The sequence below is a fragment of the Mycteria americana genome, chromosome 13, assembly GCF_035582795.1.
Source record: "Mycteria americana isolate JAX WOST 10 ecotype Jacksonville Zoo and Gardens chromosome 13, USCA_MyAme_1.0, whole genome shotgun sequence".
In the NCBI taxonomy this organism is placed as follows: domain Eukaryota; kingdom Metazoa; phylum Chordata; class Aves; order Ciconiiformes; family Ciconiidae; genus Mycteria; species Mycteria americana.
Window position 1 is genome coordinate 15554338 of NC_134377.1, and position 19211 is coordinate 15573548.

At 42.0% G+C, this 19211-nt stretch overlaps 1 protein-coding gene across 1 annotated transcript in view; it reads right to left on the reverse strand.

Moving 5' to 3' along the window:
* Window positions 1-19211, reverse strand: part of GALNT9 (polypeptide N-acetylgalactosaminyltransferase 9) — a 158649-nt gene that overhangs the window by 125994 nt on the left and 13444 nt on the right. The window contains exon 2 of the mRNA XM_075516086.1: window positions 2141-2321. Coding sequence (XP_075372201.1) covers window positions 2141-2321 — 181 coding nt within the window. The remainder of the gene's footprint in view (window positions 1-2140; window positions 2322-19211) is intronic.

Sequence of the window (19211 nt, forward strand, 5' to 3'; positions counted from 1 at the left end):
AAAGATCTGGAGGTTTAGTTCTCTCCAATATATAATTAGAGCAGAGTGTCTAAACCAGACAGAAAGTCAAGCTCAGCTTTGCCTTATGGCTATGATGCACAACTATTACCTGTTAGGTAAGCAGATGTGATCCTACGTGGTGGATACGAAGAGGTTGATGGGGTAGGGAGTGAAAAGTGCCTCTCAGCATTAGAGCGAGAGCTCCCAAGAGAGCCTGTGTATGAAGAGCTGTGCATTTGAAGGGGTCAGAGACAAAAAATGATGCTCACGAGGACCTTTGATACAAGTGGATAAAACTCTTCATATAATAAGAGCTTCTACCTTCTCCAAACGTTCACTCATTTTTCATAGCAAATTCAGTCTGAAGGGTTTTCCTGTGACTCGTAAGTATCTAGAGACAAGTGTTTTAATTCCAGCATCTAGACCCAACTAGAACCACCTCAAAAGTGTCAAAACACCACAAGGAAGACAGTTCTCCCAGTAACTCAGACAGTTAATCACGCAGCATGGCCTTAGGAGATTCCCAAAATGAGCGCGTCAAGAAGCTTATCTGAATGACTCATCAAAGCTTCCAAGTAAAACAGTGGAAGAGTATAATCTGAAGTGAAACATCACTGCATTGCAAATGCTCTCGTTTGTCTGACAGCTGCTGAGCTAGATTCAAGCTCTGCAGCCTTTGCTTTTGTATTTCCTGGTAGAGCATTCTCATTTATTATCCACCTGACCGCAGCAGCTAATAACAGGCCAGGTCAAACCTCACTGATTTTCATCTGAAAAACTTCACACTGATTTTAAGGGTCTTTGGGCCAGATCTGATGCACAACTCAAATATTTGCATAACGACAGACTACTTTTTCCCCAGAATAATTCCATGACGGATTTTTATGGTACATCGAGAGAGATGGAGAGATGAGACCAGTGGACAAGTCAGTATACTTGCATCAAACGTGGTATCAAAGCAGTGGATTTTTTTTCTCTTTGCCAATTCTTTTATATAGGCTTTCTTGTGTATAGCAAGTGTCTGAGAAGACAAATGCTGAGTCAATACTTCTGAGATTACATTAATATGTAACACAGCTAATGAAATTTGTAGTTAAGCTGAAGTTTTGTTTTGCTGGATTTTGGTTTTGGCAGCTTGAACTGCCTAAAATCCTAATTCAATTGCAATCTACTCACAGAGCACAGCTGTTTTGCTTGGCTAAACTTTTCTCGTCACTTAATAAGATACTTTTTTTATTTAACTTTCAGTTCTGCCTAGGAGCCCCAGTGGGTCTTTTAAAACAGAAGATTATTATTAGAAATTAATTAAGTATTCTTTTCAATTCTGTCTCCTGAGAGTAACGAGGCATTGCTGCTGATCTCCTCTGCATTAAGACATTACTGATTGTCATTCGTAGGATGACAGTGCGGATGTCTCATCTGGAAGATACACAACTCCATAAATATGAAAGATTTGAAAGACATTTAATACAAAATATAATAAATCAGTACAAATATTAAACATATAATTGCGATATCAAACATAGCACAGGCATGTGAAGATTGTAGCACTAGAATAAAAATAAACACACATTCTAAAGACAAAAAAAATCTTATTGCAATTATAGGACCCCAATGGATTACACTTAGTCAATGTTTCAGCACATTGTAAACCCCGACTAAACAATTCTAAGAACGTCAAATGCAATTAAAGAAAAGGCAGTTGATGTGATGGGGTTTTTTTTAAGCGACCAGTGTCTACAAAGTATTTGTTGTCACTGCCCCACCTTCCACTGCACATGACTACAAGGAGCACAGGCTAAGGCTCCCACCTCTGGCCGTGGGCTGAGCTGGCACTACCTGGCTTTTTCTAAGTGAAGCAAACCCAGTAAGCACCAATACCCTGATGTAGTTTTTGATCCGAGGCCTTGAATGTGCATATTAACGCATTACTCACAGAATTAGCTATGCATTTAACACGGCACTTCATGCTTGAGATGGCAGTCGGTCTTCTTAATTTTCACTAAACTCAGGGGTATATGTATGACTAACTGCTGTCATACTCTAACCACGAAGGGATGTGAAGAGAAGAATGCCACCATGGGTCAACAGAACAACAATCAATCACTTACTCTTAATAATAATGTGAAATTCAACTTACTTTTTTGGTCTGTAGTCAGGGATGGACCTGTCCAGTGATATCCTGTCACTGAGTTGGGCATTGTAACCATATTCTTCATACTTAGTCTCTGATTCATGGCTATCATCTCTCAGGGTAGCAGCCATTCCCCCCTGGCCCAAGCCTCCTGGACCTTCAACTAATCCCATGGGCTTTGCCAGACCTAAATGAAAAAGAGAAAAAAAATCAAATTATTAATATAAAGGAAATGGATCTAACCCCTCCTGTGACCACAGAACGTTTTTAGATAAACAAGATCCGAACTCCCATGGAACTCAGCTCTGAAACCCTCATGGCTCTGTGGAAATTATCCTCCGCTTTTCAAACCAGAGTCCATATCAACACATCTTGTAGTATCAGTGCATAATTATTCATGAGCAAACCATAATCAATTAGCAGCTTTCACATTTTCTCCTTCTTCCTGTATAAATCCCTGGAAACAGGAATCTTGTTTCCAAACATTCCAAAATGCCAAATTACCCTAAAGATAATTAAAATAAATTTTCCTCATAAGAACTGGAGGCCAGGCCCTTTTCCAGTATAGCCCATTATAGCTCCATTCATTTTAAGGGAGATATGTTGAATTTCTACCACATGTAGGTCTACCAGTTTAACTCCATATTAATGTCAGTTCTGGAACAAGTGTTGGAGCTGGGGCACCTGCTCTGTGCCTCTAAGACCACCTGCAGCTCTTGAATGGTTCAGGTTGGTTCCCATGCTGGGAATACAGCTACGCAACGTCACCAGCTGCTGCTGGGCGGGAAACAGAGGGTAAATCTAATTTCACTATGGGAGTCAATAGATGGGTCATTTGGACTCAACTGCACACCTTGCCCAGCCTGTTCCCACAAAGATGTGCTAAAACTGTTAGGGAGCTGACACCACCTCTCACCGGGGAATTACTCCAGATTTCCTCTGTCCTTCAGATCTCTGATGAACGAAATATGTATATTATGTAAGATACTCAGCTCTATACAGCTTATGGGATCAGAACGTTTGGACATTTTGATTAGCCCCACGTGGTTAGTGCTGAGATATTAGCCAGTCAACAATGCATTTATAGGTTTCATTCACTGGTATATTAGTGGTCAACTCAAAAATACATGTAAACCAAAACTAAACCGACATAAAATTGCCCATATGATCCCATCGCCAAGAACCTCTTCCATGGCAACAAGCATTTAACGTGGTGCTGAATTCTCATAAATAAGCTCCTCAAATATCCAGTGTTTAACATCAAAGCTTCCCTTTCCAAAAGGCTCACTATCAACAAGTCATTATAAGCGAAAAAGTTACTTATAATAGTCTTGGGGATACCATACAGGAATGTACAAATATCCTCCAAATCATTTGCAACGCGGAGCAAAACAATTAGAGTTTGACCTGCTCAACATTTTTCAAATTAAGAATTTTTCAAGAGGAAAATGTCATTATTTCAACTAAACAATTAAAGAGAAAGACAGAAAGAAACTGTCAACATTTGCTAGCAACAGACATGCAAGGCAGTACAAAGGTGGGACTGGCTTCTCCAAGTCACAATAAGGTATGGGACAGTTTAGTCTCTCATGAAGGAATTTCTCTTGCACCTCATTGCTAACACTGTCCTCACTTGTTATCGCTCCATCACCAGCTCTGCTTAATTACAGGACAGAACAGAGAGACAGCGGTTCAGTAGTGGTCTGAAAGAGTAAAGTTAACATTTTCTACAGTAGGCGCTTATGAGAAAATCCTGCGCTAAGCTTAAGTGCAACACTACAAATAGTCTGTCTGAACATAAAAGGACTGAGTACCTGCAGTACTTGGGAATTTTGGAAGTGAATTTCAGACGCTGCCTACAAAAATACGTACCTCATACTGCAGTCAGTGATCCCAAGTCAGGACAGACCTTGCTTGTGTTTGTATCTTTGATGTCATCTTCATGTTCCTCATCATCATGCACTGAAATGCTCAAGTGTCTCAGAGTGAATCATGAGTCTGAGCAGGAGGAGGGAGGGCAGAAGAAGAAGAAAAAAAGGATGCCCTACAGAAAAACATTCTTGGCATGTTTAATGACTACTCTTCCTCCCAGGCCAGCTATGCTGTCTTCCTCTCCCAAACACATTTTCCTCTAGTAAGGTATGGGAACTAACCCAGAAGACAAATAGGAAAGTGCTCTTGTCCTGTCTCAAAATGTACAAGGAGAATGCAAGAAATCAGTTCAGCTGGACTGAGCTGAGCCCCAGCAGGATGGCAGAGTGGCTATTCCTTACCTTTCTGCTGAAAAAAAAAAAAAAAAAATTACAAGGAGTTACCAGCACAAGCCACTAAATCCTAGAGAATTTGGACCTAATGCAACAACTGCAAAAAAGCTAAAGGTTTCCAAAGATTATTATAATTATTTCAAGTACTTATATAGTTCTCGTTCATGTCTCATATTATTCTTGAATTCATGAAACTGTCTTCAGGTATGTGCAGAAACATTCAGAAAGTTTTTGCATGCTTGTCTCAGCCATGTTCCTCCTCTGTGCAGAAGTCGAGGGGGTAAGAGTCTTTCTTGGGATCTTAGGCTGGCCATGTGAATCTCTGCCCAGCTGCATTTTCAGCCAAAATTTCCTACTGACTTACACTGGTTTCACTCGGTTATTGAAGCAATTCACTCGGAGACAAATCCAAATCATAGCACTGTGTTGAATTGCTGCTTACCAAGAGACACAACTGAGCATGCTGAGTCTGGACAGGACTTATGACACTGGTTGCCATTCTCTAGTGCAGTCCTCACTGGTTCTATCTTAATTACTACAAATATTATGATGCCTACAGTTTGCTATTAATGTACAAACACACCAAGAGTTCCTACTCTGAATGACTAACATTAGTCCAACGTGACCTCTTCAAAAACAGTATTCTTGTCCCTAAAAACTGAACAAATTTACTTCATACGTCACAAACCACTCTTCTTTATTCCTCACATTTCTTTGTAGAACTGTACCTTATGAATCTTTCTTCCACTAAAACTGGTTCAAAAATGTCTGAGAACCTTCCATGCTTGCTTGCAGCAATCATCATAAAGCAACTGGGTTAGCGTCAGTGGTCACCCTGCAGCTGGTATTATACTTCTGCATTCTGCAGGGACAGGGAGAAACTAGCAGAAGGGAGGCTCACAATCAGGAACTGAGACAATAATTTCTCCAACTGGGTCATGCAAAGGAGGAAGCTATAAGCAGAAAATGTGATAACCTGATATTTGGGGTATTTGGGAAGGACTATTGGAATTTTCTAATGAAACAATTTTCTGTAAGAAAAGTAGAGAATGAGACAGACAGTTTCTGTTGAAACATGACTAAAACTCTTCAAGAGTTGTGCTGCCAGTTAGTGATTTCAAACAGTAGAAATTCTTTTACCTTACTAAGTGAAGCACTTCAATACACATTAAATATTTCTGAAAATATTTTAGGGAGCTTCATTTTGAAGGAAATTATAATATTTGTCCCTTTTGTTCCAATTTAGGATGAGAGGCTGTTTGGCACTTTGACTAGCTTTAGTATTTAATATTACTTCCTTTGGAAAAATTAGAACAGAAGGGCCTAACGTTGCCATCCCTGGCCTGACAACTAGTCCTTGCTCACGTAATTACAGAAATTACATGTCTGGGACTCTAAATCTCTCCCCTCCCAAAAGGAAAACCACAGCAGCCTAATCTTCCTGCATGATACAGTCTTAGACTTACAAGACACTAATAGCAAGCAGTGATGCTGCATGCCTCTGCTTTACTTGCCCAATATACGGCATCTTAAAGAGGGGCCTCAGTTTCAGAGAAAAGTCAGCAGTTCCCTCACAAAAAAAGAAAAAAAAAAAAAAAAAGGCAGAAGCAGGTCTTATTAAAAGTCAAATTAAGCACTTCAGAAGTTAAAGAATCCAGAAAACTAGACACTTCATAAAGCCTATGTCCTTGAAAGACTGCAATGTGGAAATTTATTTGCTGATCATTTGGAATCATCTGGGCTGGGTTCTGATGTTACATCAAAGCAAATTGAAGACGACTTCATTAAAGTTAACTGACCTGCTTTGATGAAAGGCACTCCGAGATGTGGCGTGCTCATTTGACTTTAAGCAACAATTTAATTCCAGTAGTTGAAAACTTTATTCTTTATACTATATGCTCTTGCAGCTTACAGAGCAAAACACTTGCATCTTTATGGCACAAGTAACAGGGGAATGAAACTTTCAACCCACAGGAAGCATCAAGCACTTTGCTTGCAATTTTTCTTATGAGAGAATTAGCTAGATAGCCTTCCAAACCACGCATAATGCAATTATTTCATATACCTTTTTCCTAAATCTGATATTCTAGCTCTTCATGCTGATAATCTGATCTTGTTCTAGGAAAGAGTCATCATATGTCTGACTTTCTCTCAGAACATATTGCTGTGAGGTTTTTTTCCCCATTCATTACCCAAATTGTAGTCTAGTCTGACTGACAGTTACTATAGCAATGCAGTAACATTGACCAATGTACAGCAGCAATTAAATAAATGATATCACATTGCTTCATTGTGCAAGAAAAGCACTAAAGTGTCCCTAGAAATTCTTAGGAACAATGAATATAGTATATTTTATATATATATGTTTGTGTGTGGTTTAAATTCAGCAATTACAGGCAATGTTCTTCAATGCTCAGTTCGTTAGCTAGACACACTGTAACTATGTCTCACATAAGATAACATTTGCACAGCATTTTTCATCTCAAAGGATTACCTGTTGCTTCAGCAAATGTCTCCTCAACAGAGTGCTTTGCCCCATGACTACCTAAGTCAAGATCATAACTCGCTAACCCCCAAATCCACGGTTACCTGCACTGGTCAGCCTTTCGTGAAAAAACGGAAAAGGGGTGCCAGGTCAGCAGCATCTTCTCAAAAAAAGGTTGGTCTTAAGAGAGAGCCTTGGGAGGCAGGAGATGGGAGACAGCGTCCTCAGGTTTGGCCGAGGCAGAGGCTGCTGGTGAAGAAGACACACCTTCGGCACATCCTCTGGGCCCTCACCCAAGGGGTGCCCCACAGTCTGGGACCACCGAGAAGAATCATCTCCTCAGAGACCTTCCAGCATGCCGAACATGGGAACAACACCTGGGCGGGCATGGAGGAGCAGAATACTCTACAGCAGTGCTCCCACAGGGTGCGTAGGTGGGCTGCCAACGACAGGGAGTCAGCAAAGAACACGTTATTTGCGTCTTATGTCTCGGGTGTTTTCTGCTCAGCGAAAACCCAGGGACAGCCCATAGGAGAATTCATTCCTGTGGGTCTCGCCTACTGGAACAACAGGGAAAGGGCTACCTCTCTGGAAATACTGCTGCTCGGCAGAGAGACAATTGCTATTGATTTTGTATGCTGGGTGTTCAGGTCCTACAGTGATGGGGAGCAGTATAAACCTAAAAAAGACACATGGAGAAGTGCTTCTGGTTCAACTTCCAGCATATATCTGGGTTTTAGGCAAGGCAGATCAGATGAGAGAGCTTTTCTGTTTTCTTCTTTTAAAGCTTGCTGCAGACTTCCAGGTCCTCATCGTATACTTGAGTAGCCTCCCTATGGCTCTAACTAGCACCATTTCACCCTTTTTTCCATGGCTTATGAAGCCGTCCTGGGCAGGATACAGCACCACCGCTCGTAGCGTAACCCTGCGGCTCGTGTCAGAGCAAAGGATTGAAATCATGCTGCCCGCTCTGAAATGGTGACGGGCAGAGAGGGGAGAGAGGGAACAACACTGGCAATGCCCAGTGAGCTGCTATTTTTAAAGCTGCCTTTTCTTTAAATTTTTAGACCAAAAAGATCTACAGCCCATACGCTGGGATCAGTCATACCCAGTTCAACACTGCAGATGACAATGAGGTCACAAATAATTAGTGTCTGTCACTCATTTCAAATTTATTGCTCTCACTGCAGAGATTTCTGTGTAAGAAAGAAATTGCTGGGAGAATGGAGAGCAGAATGAACCAGTCTTAGTTTCTTAACCAGATTAATTACTCCGCAGGATGCATAATTTTCTAGGAAGAGACCTTCTATTTTTCACTATAAACCCTGTCACAATGGGAAAATTACTGAAGAGGAACACGTGAGGAACTATGGCAAAAGCAAGATCAAACTACATCTGTGATTATTTTAGTGTCCTTTTTTTGTTTTTTCATTTGCAACACAATTACAGGCAGCTGTATATCAGGTTCAGCCAAGGTTCTTAGACATCATTAACCTTTTACCAATTCAAAATAAAAATAAGCGATTGCGAATAATTATACACCCGCATTCACAATAGCACAGGTCTGTTCTTAGCCTTTTCCTGGCTGTCCTGCCACTTCTGGCAAGGCCACCTCCCCTCCAGCAGCTGTGGTTCTGCTCCCACACCTCACCCCTCTTTCATCAGAAGTCTGCCCAGGTGGTACCAGGGATGTTGGGCACAATCACAAGGCCAGCTCCATCACCAGTGCCACCAGATTTGGTAAGCACTGACAAAACTGCTGCAAAATCTCTGAAACGCCCTTGCTGACCTGCCTCAGTCTTAGGTGGAGAAGGGCTCCAAAGCCAAACTTCTGAGCTTTATCTAGACTTAGATCATATGCACTCTTGAATAACTACACAAAAGTATTCTGGTTCCTAGCACCTTAAAAGGAGGGAATAAAACATTTCCTTCTTAAAAAACTGGCATAGTCACCCAGCAGTTTTACCTGTGACCCCTGAAACACTTCTCTCTCTTTTAAACAGGAAACATAAAACTCATCAGCAAAACAGTTGTTTCCTTCCTTTTTCAATTCTGATTTCTCAGTTGAAAACATCCCTGCATACCTTGTAAGGCAATAAAAATCTTTAGATCCTAGTTTAACCACGGAAAAAAAAAAAAAAAGGATTCAGGGGCAATAGCAACTCTACATAGATTGACAAAGCTGACTTTTAGCATTTCCAGTTATATCTTTTAAAAGAAAAGAAAAAGGTTCATAGACTCTAGAATAGGTTCAGTAACATAGCTAAAACGAGACTCAGCTTACAACATTTTTTTTAAGCTACTCCTATACTAAACCACCCTTTTGGAAGCAGGTATTAAATTAGTTCCATCTAATGAATCAGCCCTAACGCTTCCATCTTGAGTTACTGTATTACGCTAATTTTGTAATCTTGTTCTGTCGCAACTAGAAACTTCAGGTGAAGGTTACAGCCTCACTGACTGGCATATCTGTAGGCATCGAGGAAAAAATTGGTCTTCCTCCTTCAGGAGTTACCAGCGCATGTTAGAGCGAAGCAGATGCACAAGAAAAGCAGCTGGTTGGAGGAGGAGGAGGAAGAAAGAGCAACATGAGCGAGCTGTTCAACACTAAGCAAAAGGTCTCAGCTCACCAGTTGTCTTGCTGTTTATAGCTCCATTTTAGTGATCTCTAAAAATAACTAAGAGGAACAAGTTTTCTAAAATAACATGTTTACATCAGAGAGCGCCTCAATCGCGTGAACAGTGCCTTCCCTCCCATACGCACCTAGCACAGCCCCGGGACGCTCTGGTCGGCTGCTCAGTTCAGTACGTTGCCCAGACCGGGTGCCAGAGCAGACCTCCTGGGGAGGCTAAGCAAGTCCCTATGGGGCACAGGTGCTACAGCCGGGAGAAAAGGAGCCACGAGCTTTGTCTCAATTCCAAATTGAGCTGATGAGTCCCACCAGGCAGATGGTTTGACAAAGAAGGGAACGTATACAGAAGCTACAAAATGGCAGCAGTAACTACTTTTACAAAACGTTTCAAAATCTCTGGATAAAAAGCACCCAAGTTATTTACTACATTCCAAAAGAAGCAGATTTGGGGCTTGAGATTCATTATCAGAAAAAGATCTCTCTTTCAGAAATAAACAAATCCCTTCTCCCTTGGGTACTTTAGCTGTTGCGGTGCTCCAGGATAGTGTTTTTGCACGAGCTTGTCCACACGTCCTTTCATTGGGCTACTGAATACAAAGCAGCCCCCCCTGTGCAGGAAGTTACAGTACTTGGAGCTCTTTTGCAGCCATCACTGATGTATCCCAGTGCCTCCCAAACACCAGTGAGGTTGGACTCCCAATGCCCCTTGAGGTTGGAAGGAGTCATCCTACCCACCTTTGGGCAGAAATGATCTGCTGAAAGATTAAGGAACTCCCCAGGTTTGCACAAGATGTGGTGGTGGAGCCAGAAATCAAAAGCAGTGACTGCCTGAATTCTTGTCCTGTTGTGATTAATTTGGAATTAAAAAGCAGCCTCCCTCAGTTTCTAACACAGGCCTACCCTGGCAAAAGCTGAAGCACCTTCTGTCCAGCGACGTCAGCAGGAGCTAACAGCGTGGGGTGGTATCATATGGTATCACACGTAGAATGGTATTTCTCTCTTGTCCATCCCATGATACCACCCTGACTCTGCCAAAACGCTGAGGAAGTTTCACAGCCCGTGCTTTCTTTTTCCTCTCTCTCCCATGCTGTATGCTTCATTTTTGCCAAAGGATCCCGTGCAAAAATTTGCCAAAACCAAGTATCTGCCTCTCTCATTGCCTCCCATAAATACTGCACAAACTGTGGTTAATGAAAAAATGACCATAGCTAAAGAGTGGCTCTCTGTGATTATTGCCTTGCAGAATATAAAAAAATTGTTTTGTCCCACAGGCATAAATTTGCTGAATGCATTAGCAGCTCAGTGCACCAAAGTTAAAGGTGGAAAACTAAAAGCATTTTGCAGTTGCAAGCACAAGGATCAACAATATCCAGAAAAAAAATCTTATTTGAAAATATTTCACTATTTGACATTATTTCAGTCAACTTTGCAAACAGTAGTATGCAGCATGAGGAGTCAGTAGTGTCTGGTTCATGATTCAATCTAAATGTTAAACAGAGCCCGGCCCTTAATTTCTGCATATCCCTACTCCGTTTCTCCTGCCACCGCCCTGCAGTAAGCCTACATAATGTCTAAGATTTGCTGCCCGGGGAACTGATCTGAATTTTGTCCATATCAAAGGTGCTTACTTTCTGAGCTAGAAGGAATGCTGTATGTGGATGAGATTTAGTTTTACGTACAGAAACATTCACCAAATCGCACTCTATGGGGACACAGGCTCCAACTCTCCGCAAAGAGGAGAGCAACAAACAAAACCCCATGCAATTTAAATGACTCCAGCACTTCCATTTATCTGAAATCCAAAATACAGTCCTATTTTTATAGTTGTAATCAAGTTTGCTGCATCCTTGCTTGAAAGATTTATGACCCCTCATATCCAGTATCAGCCCCAAGTATCCCTGAAGATATACCAGGGAGGAGACAAACAGTATCCTATGGCTGATGGTTTGAAAAGGAAAAAAGTACAGTAACTTGTAAAGCTGAAGCACTTGATGTGCAACGTTTTGGCTCTAGAAACTAGGTGGTGCAGCATTTTTTTACCTTGACCTCATCTCCAGACCCTTCTCTCTGTTCAAGTGGGAGCCTGAGATCGTGTTTCTCAACCTTCATCCACAGATGATTGACAATCCTCTAAGATATTTATCTGCGAGAAGACTGCTGAACAGCGGTGAAGCGATGAAGTGATTTGGCAGCTCTGCTTGTAGGAGGGCTGTTCCTCTTCTGCCCACAGAAGCTAGTCAGGCAGAGAGAGTGCAGAATCAGGAGCCTTGGAAATGATGTAGATTAGGACAAATTATCTGGCAAGAGGACTGATATCCAACCCCTTATGTGCTTTGCCCCGCGTTTCATCTTCTTTTTTAAAATGGGGACATTTCCCGGTTGCAGAGAGCACTCTGAGGCACAGCCTATGAATATCTGTCAAGTGCTCAAAGGACATTAGAAGGAAAATGGCATAAAAATGCCCAGGGCTGTTATCAGCATCTGGGCTGGAAGCTGCCCCTTGTTCCATCCTACACGCTCTGCCCCTACCGTATTGATGCATTAATCCTTAAACCCTTTATAGGAAGCCCTATCAGGACAGGATTTGGCCAGAACAGCTTTTTTTCTTAGTGTTTTCATGACACTTAGTCTAGATTCAGGACACCATTGTAGCAGATGCTACACGAGCCCAGAAAGACAGTTTCTACCCCAAAGAGCTCGCTATCGATGTTGAAGACAAGAAACAGATGCAAAAAGATAATCAGGGAAGAAGACAACAAGACACCATGGATCAGTAAGAGAGGCAGAGGTTGCAGGGCAACAGCGGCCTGTGGATTTCATCCTTGTCACAACAGCAAGAAAACATGTTGTTTCATTGCCCACTGGAGGATCTTCTTTTCTACCCCATTGAACAGATTCTATCAAAATGTGCTCCCCATACACAGATGGCTGCTTGGGGCTGAAAAGGAGATGATTCCTATGGGAGAGTAACCTAGGGACAGGTTTATAGTCTTCAACAAAATAACATGATCGAGATGTTTCTCAAATGATTCCTTCTGTAAAAAAGCTTGTAATAAAAGCTCCCTACTCACTCAGGTTATTTTGAGATGATGAAGGATGACAGTTCTGAGACATGTAAGACAGATTTCCCACTGAGAAGGCTCAGCACAACTCCTCCTGTGCCTACAGAGGGAAGGAGCCCACATGGAGATCTTTGGTAAAGCTGGTTCATGCCAAATGCAAGATTCCTAGTGCATGACCTAAGACTTTGAGGAAGAAGAGAGGAATATCTGAGGAAATGCAAAGAAAAATGCGTAATGGAGGGCCAGGTGTAGGAGACAAACATAGCAGGAAAAACTGTGTTAATCGTCTTGACACAATGTGGAGAACGACCAAGTCCATCAATACATACAATAGGCCTGTTGGGGGACAAAAGGAACATATGTCCTTGCGGAGCCATTTTCGCTCCCTGCCCCAGTATTCAAAGGTGTTTCACACATGCCGCTGCTGGCTTCATCAGCCCTCTCACAGGCCTAATTTTTTGTTCATTGGCTTAGCAGAAACAGTAGCATTGCATAGGCTACTCCCTCTCTAGACACAAAATTCATTAGTGCTTTTTAATTGGAAGAAATACTGTGGTTTTATGTACAGATATCTAATATCAAAAGTAATTGCTTTTATAGAATACTCATTTGGAGCTGGTTTCCCCTTGAGATGAGAAAATGTATTCTAATTACAACAGATAATTCAGGAGGAGATAAACAGATTGATGACTGGAAGGACCAAGAAATAGGAGCAACACAGACCACTGGAGATGAAGATAAAACCCCATTTGCGAGGTAGAACACTGATCCCAAGCCTGTAGATAATAAGAGAGATACCAGAGTTTTGTCAGAGCCTTGATATAAGCAAAATCAATTTCCTAAAGAGCAGGGATCCTTAAACAAGGGAGATCTAGGTGATAAATTTTTAAACCTAAATTTTGAGTAACAAAAAAAAGAGCCTACCCCATATGCACAATCCTAAATTATATGTGTGCGATTCTGATTTGTTTTTAATTTTAATGATCAAAAAGATCATTCACAGAGAAAGATCAGTTTGTTTTCTTTAAATAAGTAACAAATGCCAAGATTCTTCTAGAAGTTTTAAAATCCCAGCTGACTTGTGGCTTGTGCTGGTGAAACATATAAAATGGATTTTTCTCTTCAGGGCTTTGGAGGAAAGCCAGAAAACTCCTCCTCTGGTGGTGGCATAAATCTGGAGTTGGGAGAGGGGGAGCTGAAACGTTGGTGTAACTGCCCGGCAGCCCGCTGGTATTAAAAGGAGACAAAATGTGAGTGTCATCAGTTCGGTATCTGGCCTCTGGCAGTAGCCAGTACCTGAGGCTTCAGAGGAAACGAAACACAAATCATAAAGCACTTGGCCAATTAAACCCTGCACAGTCCCTGGAAGCAGAGTTCCCTTCTCAACCCTACAGGCAGGTAACTAAAGCCCTGAAGCATAACATTAGATTACCCGCATTATCTTAACTCAGACAGGTAGAAATAGGGCTTAAAACTACCCACTGTCCTTTAAAAGCCCAGCCACTAATACTGGATTCAGCGGCCTCCGGCAGCAATGAATTCTCTGGTGTTGTCACGGTCAGAATGGCACTGACTCACATGAAATGGATCATCTGCATCAATATATTAGACTTTCTTTAATTTTTCCAGGGAAACAGAGATGAGAACTCCTGGGGAAAAGTGATCATTAAAATGATAGAAGAGCCATTCTAGAGAAAGGGAAAGGGAGTTCTTCTTGAAAAGCTCCAAGGTGCAAGAGCTAAAACTTTGGGGCTGTTTAATCAGATGCAGGAACGAGCTGCTCCGAGCCAAGTTAAAGGGCTTTCATTTCATAAATGAGGAAAAGAGCTTTTGAAAAACAAGGAGTTTGCTCGTGTGAATCAGAGGTAGGGAAGGGAAGCAGCAGACCATTGCAGGAAGGGAGATCGGACCCAAGGTCTGACAGGACGGACCCCACAGCTGAAAAGATGCTGTTGGATACAATGACATTTTCTTGCACCTACAGAGCTGACTGCATGTCGCTACCCATTAAAAATACCCCTTTGATTTCTGACGCAATTCTGGATGAGAAATCCCTGACTGGCCTATTCTCAGACCAGCTCAACTACAGCAGTAAATCCCACAGGGTTAGGTTCCATAAGGAAGAAATTATCTTTAAATATGAGGAATCTAAAAAAAGCATATCGATCTAACTTCAGGTCCTATGCAGGCTGGTACCACTCTAGACTCTATTGTGCTGATATTAAAGTCTAAAGTAACCAGAGGTTGTACCGCATCTGGCATTGTCCAGCCTGCCAAATCACTTCCCTTCAGCCCAGGTTTCAGTCAGGCACCCTTGGGACTCCGCTCTGTCTCAGAGGGCTTGTGCCCAAGACTAAGCAAGACTCTTCTCTCCCTGCTCAAGGGCGTTTGGTGAGCTCTCGACGAGGGCCAGACAAGCCCATCTCCTGCAGCATCGTTTTGCAATCACGGTCCACATTATTTGCAGACATTCATATGCCTCCCTGCTCATTTACCTAAACAGTCTGCTATTAAATTAAACTAACATAATCACACAGGCAGCTTTCCCAGTAACAAAGTCGCATACAACACTTGCCATTTGTATGACTGAAAAGCTCCCGGTTGTTCAGCCCATTTTACACAGCAGAGGATGACAGCATTAAACCCAGCCGCAGTAGCTGCTGGAACTCAAAATCACATCATGCTTGCAAGTAGGATCTCGATGTTCCACAGCTGTGAAATTACTCACCACGTCCACGTCTGGCACTGCAACTCCAACAAAGAGACAACACAACACCTACAGACCTGCTGGCTACGTCCACTCTTCTCCCTTCCATGCTCCGAGGGTCGCTGGCCAGGGTCGTCGCTGGCCATGAGAGCATCAAATGATCTGAAAAGGTCCCCAGTTCTGTCAGAGCAGTGCTGGTTCTCTATCTGCTGCCTCTCAATCTTATCACCAGGCAGTTCTCCTTGGGAACAGATGGTAGAAGAGATCAGCTGCCACTGAGGACATGAGATTTCTAATACTCCCATCAGATCTCTTCAAGGGCCCACACTTGAAAATCAGTTAATTTGGATATCGGTTTTGACAGGAGCCAGAGAGCGCCTTGATTCCTCCGTTTTCCTTTCAGTGTGATATTGCCTTCCAGGCTCTTTAAAGGTGACATACTTTTCTTTTGCATCATTACACAGCAATATTGATGGCTGGCTTCAAAACATACTCATTTTCCTGACAGACTGCCTATTTTACATCTGTAGATATGTGTATTTTTCTTGAACTGTGTTTGTGTGCTGCTTTCTCAGGCACATCTTTAACACCTCTCAGGGAGTTTGGCTTGGAAATTTGGTTTGAGATAGAACTTGCATCTCCGCTTTTCCTCCTCTTTCCTCCCTTCACTTCATTTTCATATCTCATGTCAGCATACACTACAGCTGTGCCTTGCTTGTCAATGCCAGGCTGCAGTGCCTCCTTCCATCGACCTCTGAATACGCACGTGATTTCATTTTCTACCAGCAGGACAAGTCAGTTCAAAACCAAATACAGGACACATTTGAAACAGCAAAAATACAGCCCGGAATCCAGCATCTGAACCAAAATCCTTACAAATCAACAATTTCTGGCACCTCTGAAGCTAAAGTGGTTGAAGAAAGTTACTATGCAGAGTTCTAATTGGTGAGATAAATTGGCAACCACATTTATAGCAGATCTATTCGAGGATGCACCACAACGAAAGGTCTCATTCTCTCCTGCTCACAGAGGAGGACTGGGAGGAGAAGTTGTCTACAGTGCTGAGAATTAGACTTGGTTTTGAAGTGCCTTGCTATTGTTTAAGGAAATGTTGAGCCTAGATTTGGTTTTGGCTCCAGAGAGAAAAGTGTTCCCTTTTGAAATTCATAAAAGAAAGCCTATTTAGAAATGAAAGACACAATGTTGCATGGATAGCTTATAACATACAATTAATCAGGGATTTATCAGGGAAAAATAAAAAGAATTAGGTACTATGTTCTCTGGAGGAAGTAAATCAAAGGATGAGATAGTTTTGCAGACGAAAGGAGAAATGAGGATAAATAGCAATTGTTAGTAAATTTGAGAAAATAAAGATGTAATGTTAGGGAAAAAATATTGGCACAATGTTCTATTTAAAAGCGGTAATAAAAACATTGCTTACTTTGATTTCTGGCCTTTCTGGTTTATTGTTGATATAAAGATAAATTGACTCAGACTTCCAGGAGCGCGAAAGCTATGATCCACTGTTACAGGCACTTTAAAACCCAGCACTGCTATAATACCTGATTCATTATTAACAAGATTGGCTTCATTGCGTGTTGGTATTTTTACGAATTGACTGTGACCTACGGCTAGTTTAGGCCCTGACAGACTCGCTGCAAGACAAAGTGGGCTTTGTTTGACAAAGAGGGGGTGCATTTGGTAACAACATGCTACTTCGGTCCACCTACAGAGCATGTTTAAAGCTATCACACGCACGTAGAATTCAGATCATATATAAAGACAACGGCCATTTGGTTTTTTAAATTGTGGATCAGGCTTCTCCAATTTACCTTCCTAATGCCACTGACTGCAATAGTGCTCATCTGGTTTCTACCAAGGCAATGTAAAAAGAAATTCAAGTTTTCAGAGACTCAATTTTTCGTCAATCTTTCCTTTACTTTATGCAGAAACTCCGTAAAAGAATAAATGTTCCTGTACCCTGATGTGTCTCAGGTTTGTACTTATGACTACATTATGAGATGTTAAATTACACAGTAAAGAGAAAAATGAAGACAGTGATAGAAGGTGCCTTTACACAGGAGAAGATGATCCTTCCGTGAAGAGACAGGTATGAATCAGAATTTGAATTTCAGAAAACCGAGGTTTGAGCTCACAGCTTGGGCTCATCACTCCTCAAGGACACAAAGCAGATGTGCCATCCTGTCGCACTGAAACTTCAGGTCAGACCCACGCTTCCCATAAGCAGAAGGAGCTTTCCAGCACCAACTGGTCCCAGTCAAAGCCAATGCTGAGCTGAGCCCCCTGGGCCGTGAAGGGTATCTGATGAGATGAGCAGCAGGGCACGCTTCACGCTGCCTAGCAAAGAGCAGCACAGGATCATTTCTCTGCTCCTCGCATACTTTAATTATTCAGTCACTACTGAAAGGCAATGAGACAAACTAGTGGGACCCACGTCTGCCGTTTTAGGAAGCTGAGAATAAAGGAGGCTCTCCTGCAGTACTGCTGTAGTGTCAGAGACATTTCATGCTGCTATTGTTATTAACTGAAGTAAGCAGGAAAGCAGAGAAAAAATGCTTGCATTAACATATTGCCAATTAACAGAGCAAGCAGAAGAATTCCGTGTGAAGATCTGAGTCTGGGTCCTTTAAAAGCTAAGAACTTGATTTTCATGTTTGTGGTTAAACGAGTAAAAATCCCATTTGTCACCAATACGATTCTTAGCCTGGTTTGCTAAGAAAAAACAGTTTGCGGGATCATGCTGTCTGCATTTGTCTATCAGTCTGCTTCCCTCTCTCATACCCTCCCCTCCCCTCTGCTCGTTAGATTTAGAGGGCCGTGTCTAATTTCAGCCAAAGCTTGGCAGACAGTCAAAGGTCCCCAAAAATGGCATTTCTGCAAGTGTCACAAAAGTCGACATCTGGGAAGAAAATGGCATTAAAATGTTCCTGCTGAGAGAAGAGGTTCAGTGAAAGATCAAATACGAGAGACCCATTGCAGCTATTAGGGACCACTCAAGATTCACCTCCAGGATACCAACCCACAACAAAGGCAGCTTTCTTGCTTTTGCTGCTCAAGGAACTAAACACTCATTTTTAGGATTAATGGTGGTAATTACTGGATGTCTAGCTGTTTGTTATATCATTGATTAACAATATCATGAGGTAAGACGCTGCACAGCCTAGTCTGGACTCAGACCTCCTCAGTTTAAATAGAGGACACAGATAAGGGGAGGAAAAGGAAATGAGGAGAGAGATGAGCTGACACCACAGCTAGAGAGCAAAGGAAAAGCACACCTGGAAATGAAGCCCGGGTCTCCGAAGCCCAGGTCTTGTATTTCAGCAGCTCTAAATATGTTCTCAAAAGCTAGAACTGAAGCTGCTCCTTTAGCCCCCGGTTCCTGTGAGCTTACACACGCTTCTCATCAGGCGTTAGTGGCAATGATGAGAACCAGGTTAAGTGATAAAACAGCATGGTTTTTGGTCACAGATTAGGGGATTCCTAATGAAATAATGAGGTATGTCTGTGACCCCATTTAAAACCACTTTCCCTGTAAAGATACCATGTTAAAGAAAATTCATATGGAAATGCCTGACTCACTAAATTAGTACCTCTTCCCTTAGGAAGGGAGAGACACAGATTTAGAGATGAGGCACCATGACGGCGGGACACACCACTCCATGCAACTCTGCCTGTTTCCCCTGGCATTTATTAAGAAATTAATCCTTCTGATTGTTTATAGTAGGACAGCTTTTCTCTCCCTACCTTTGCAAGGAATATAAAGGACGGTATGATCCCAAATCCACACAGCCTCACCAGCAGAGTATCAAACAGAAATCTTTTTTTTTTTTTTTTAACAGGGAATTTGTCAGTTCAGTATCTGTCAAAATACTTTTGAAAATAATCAACCTCTAGTTTCACAACTA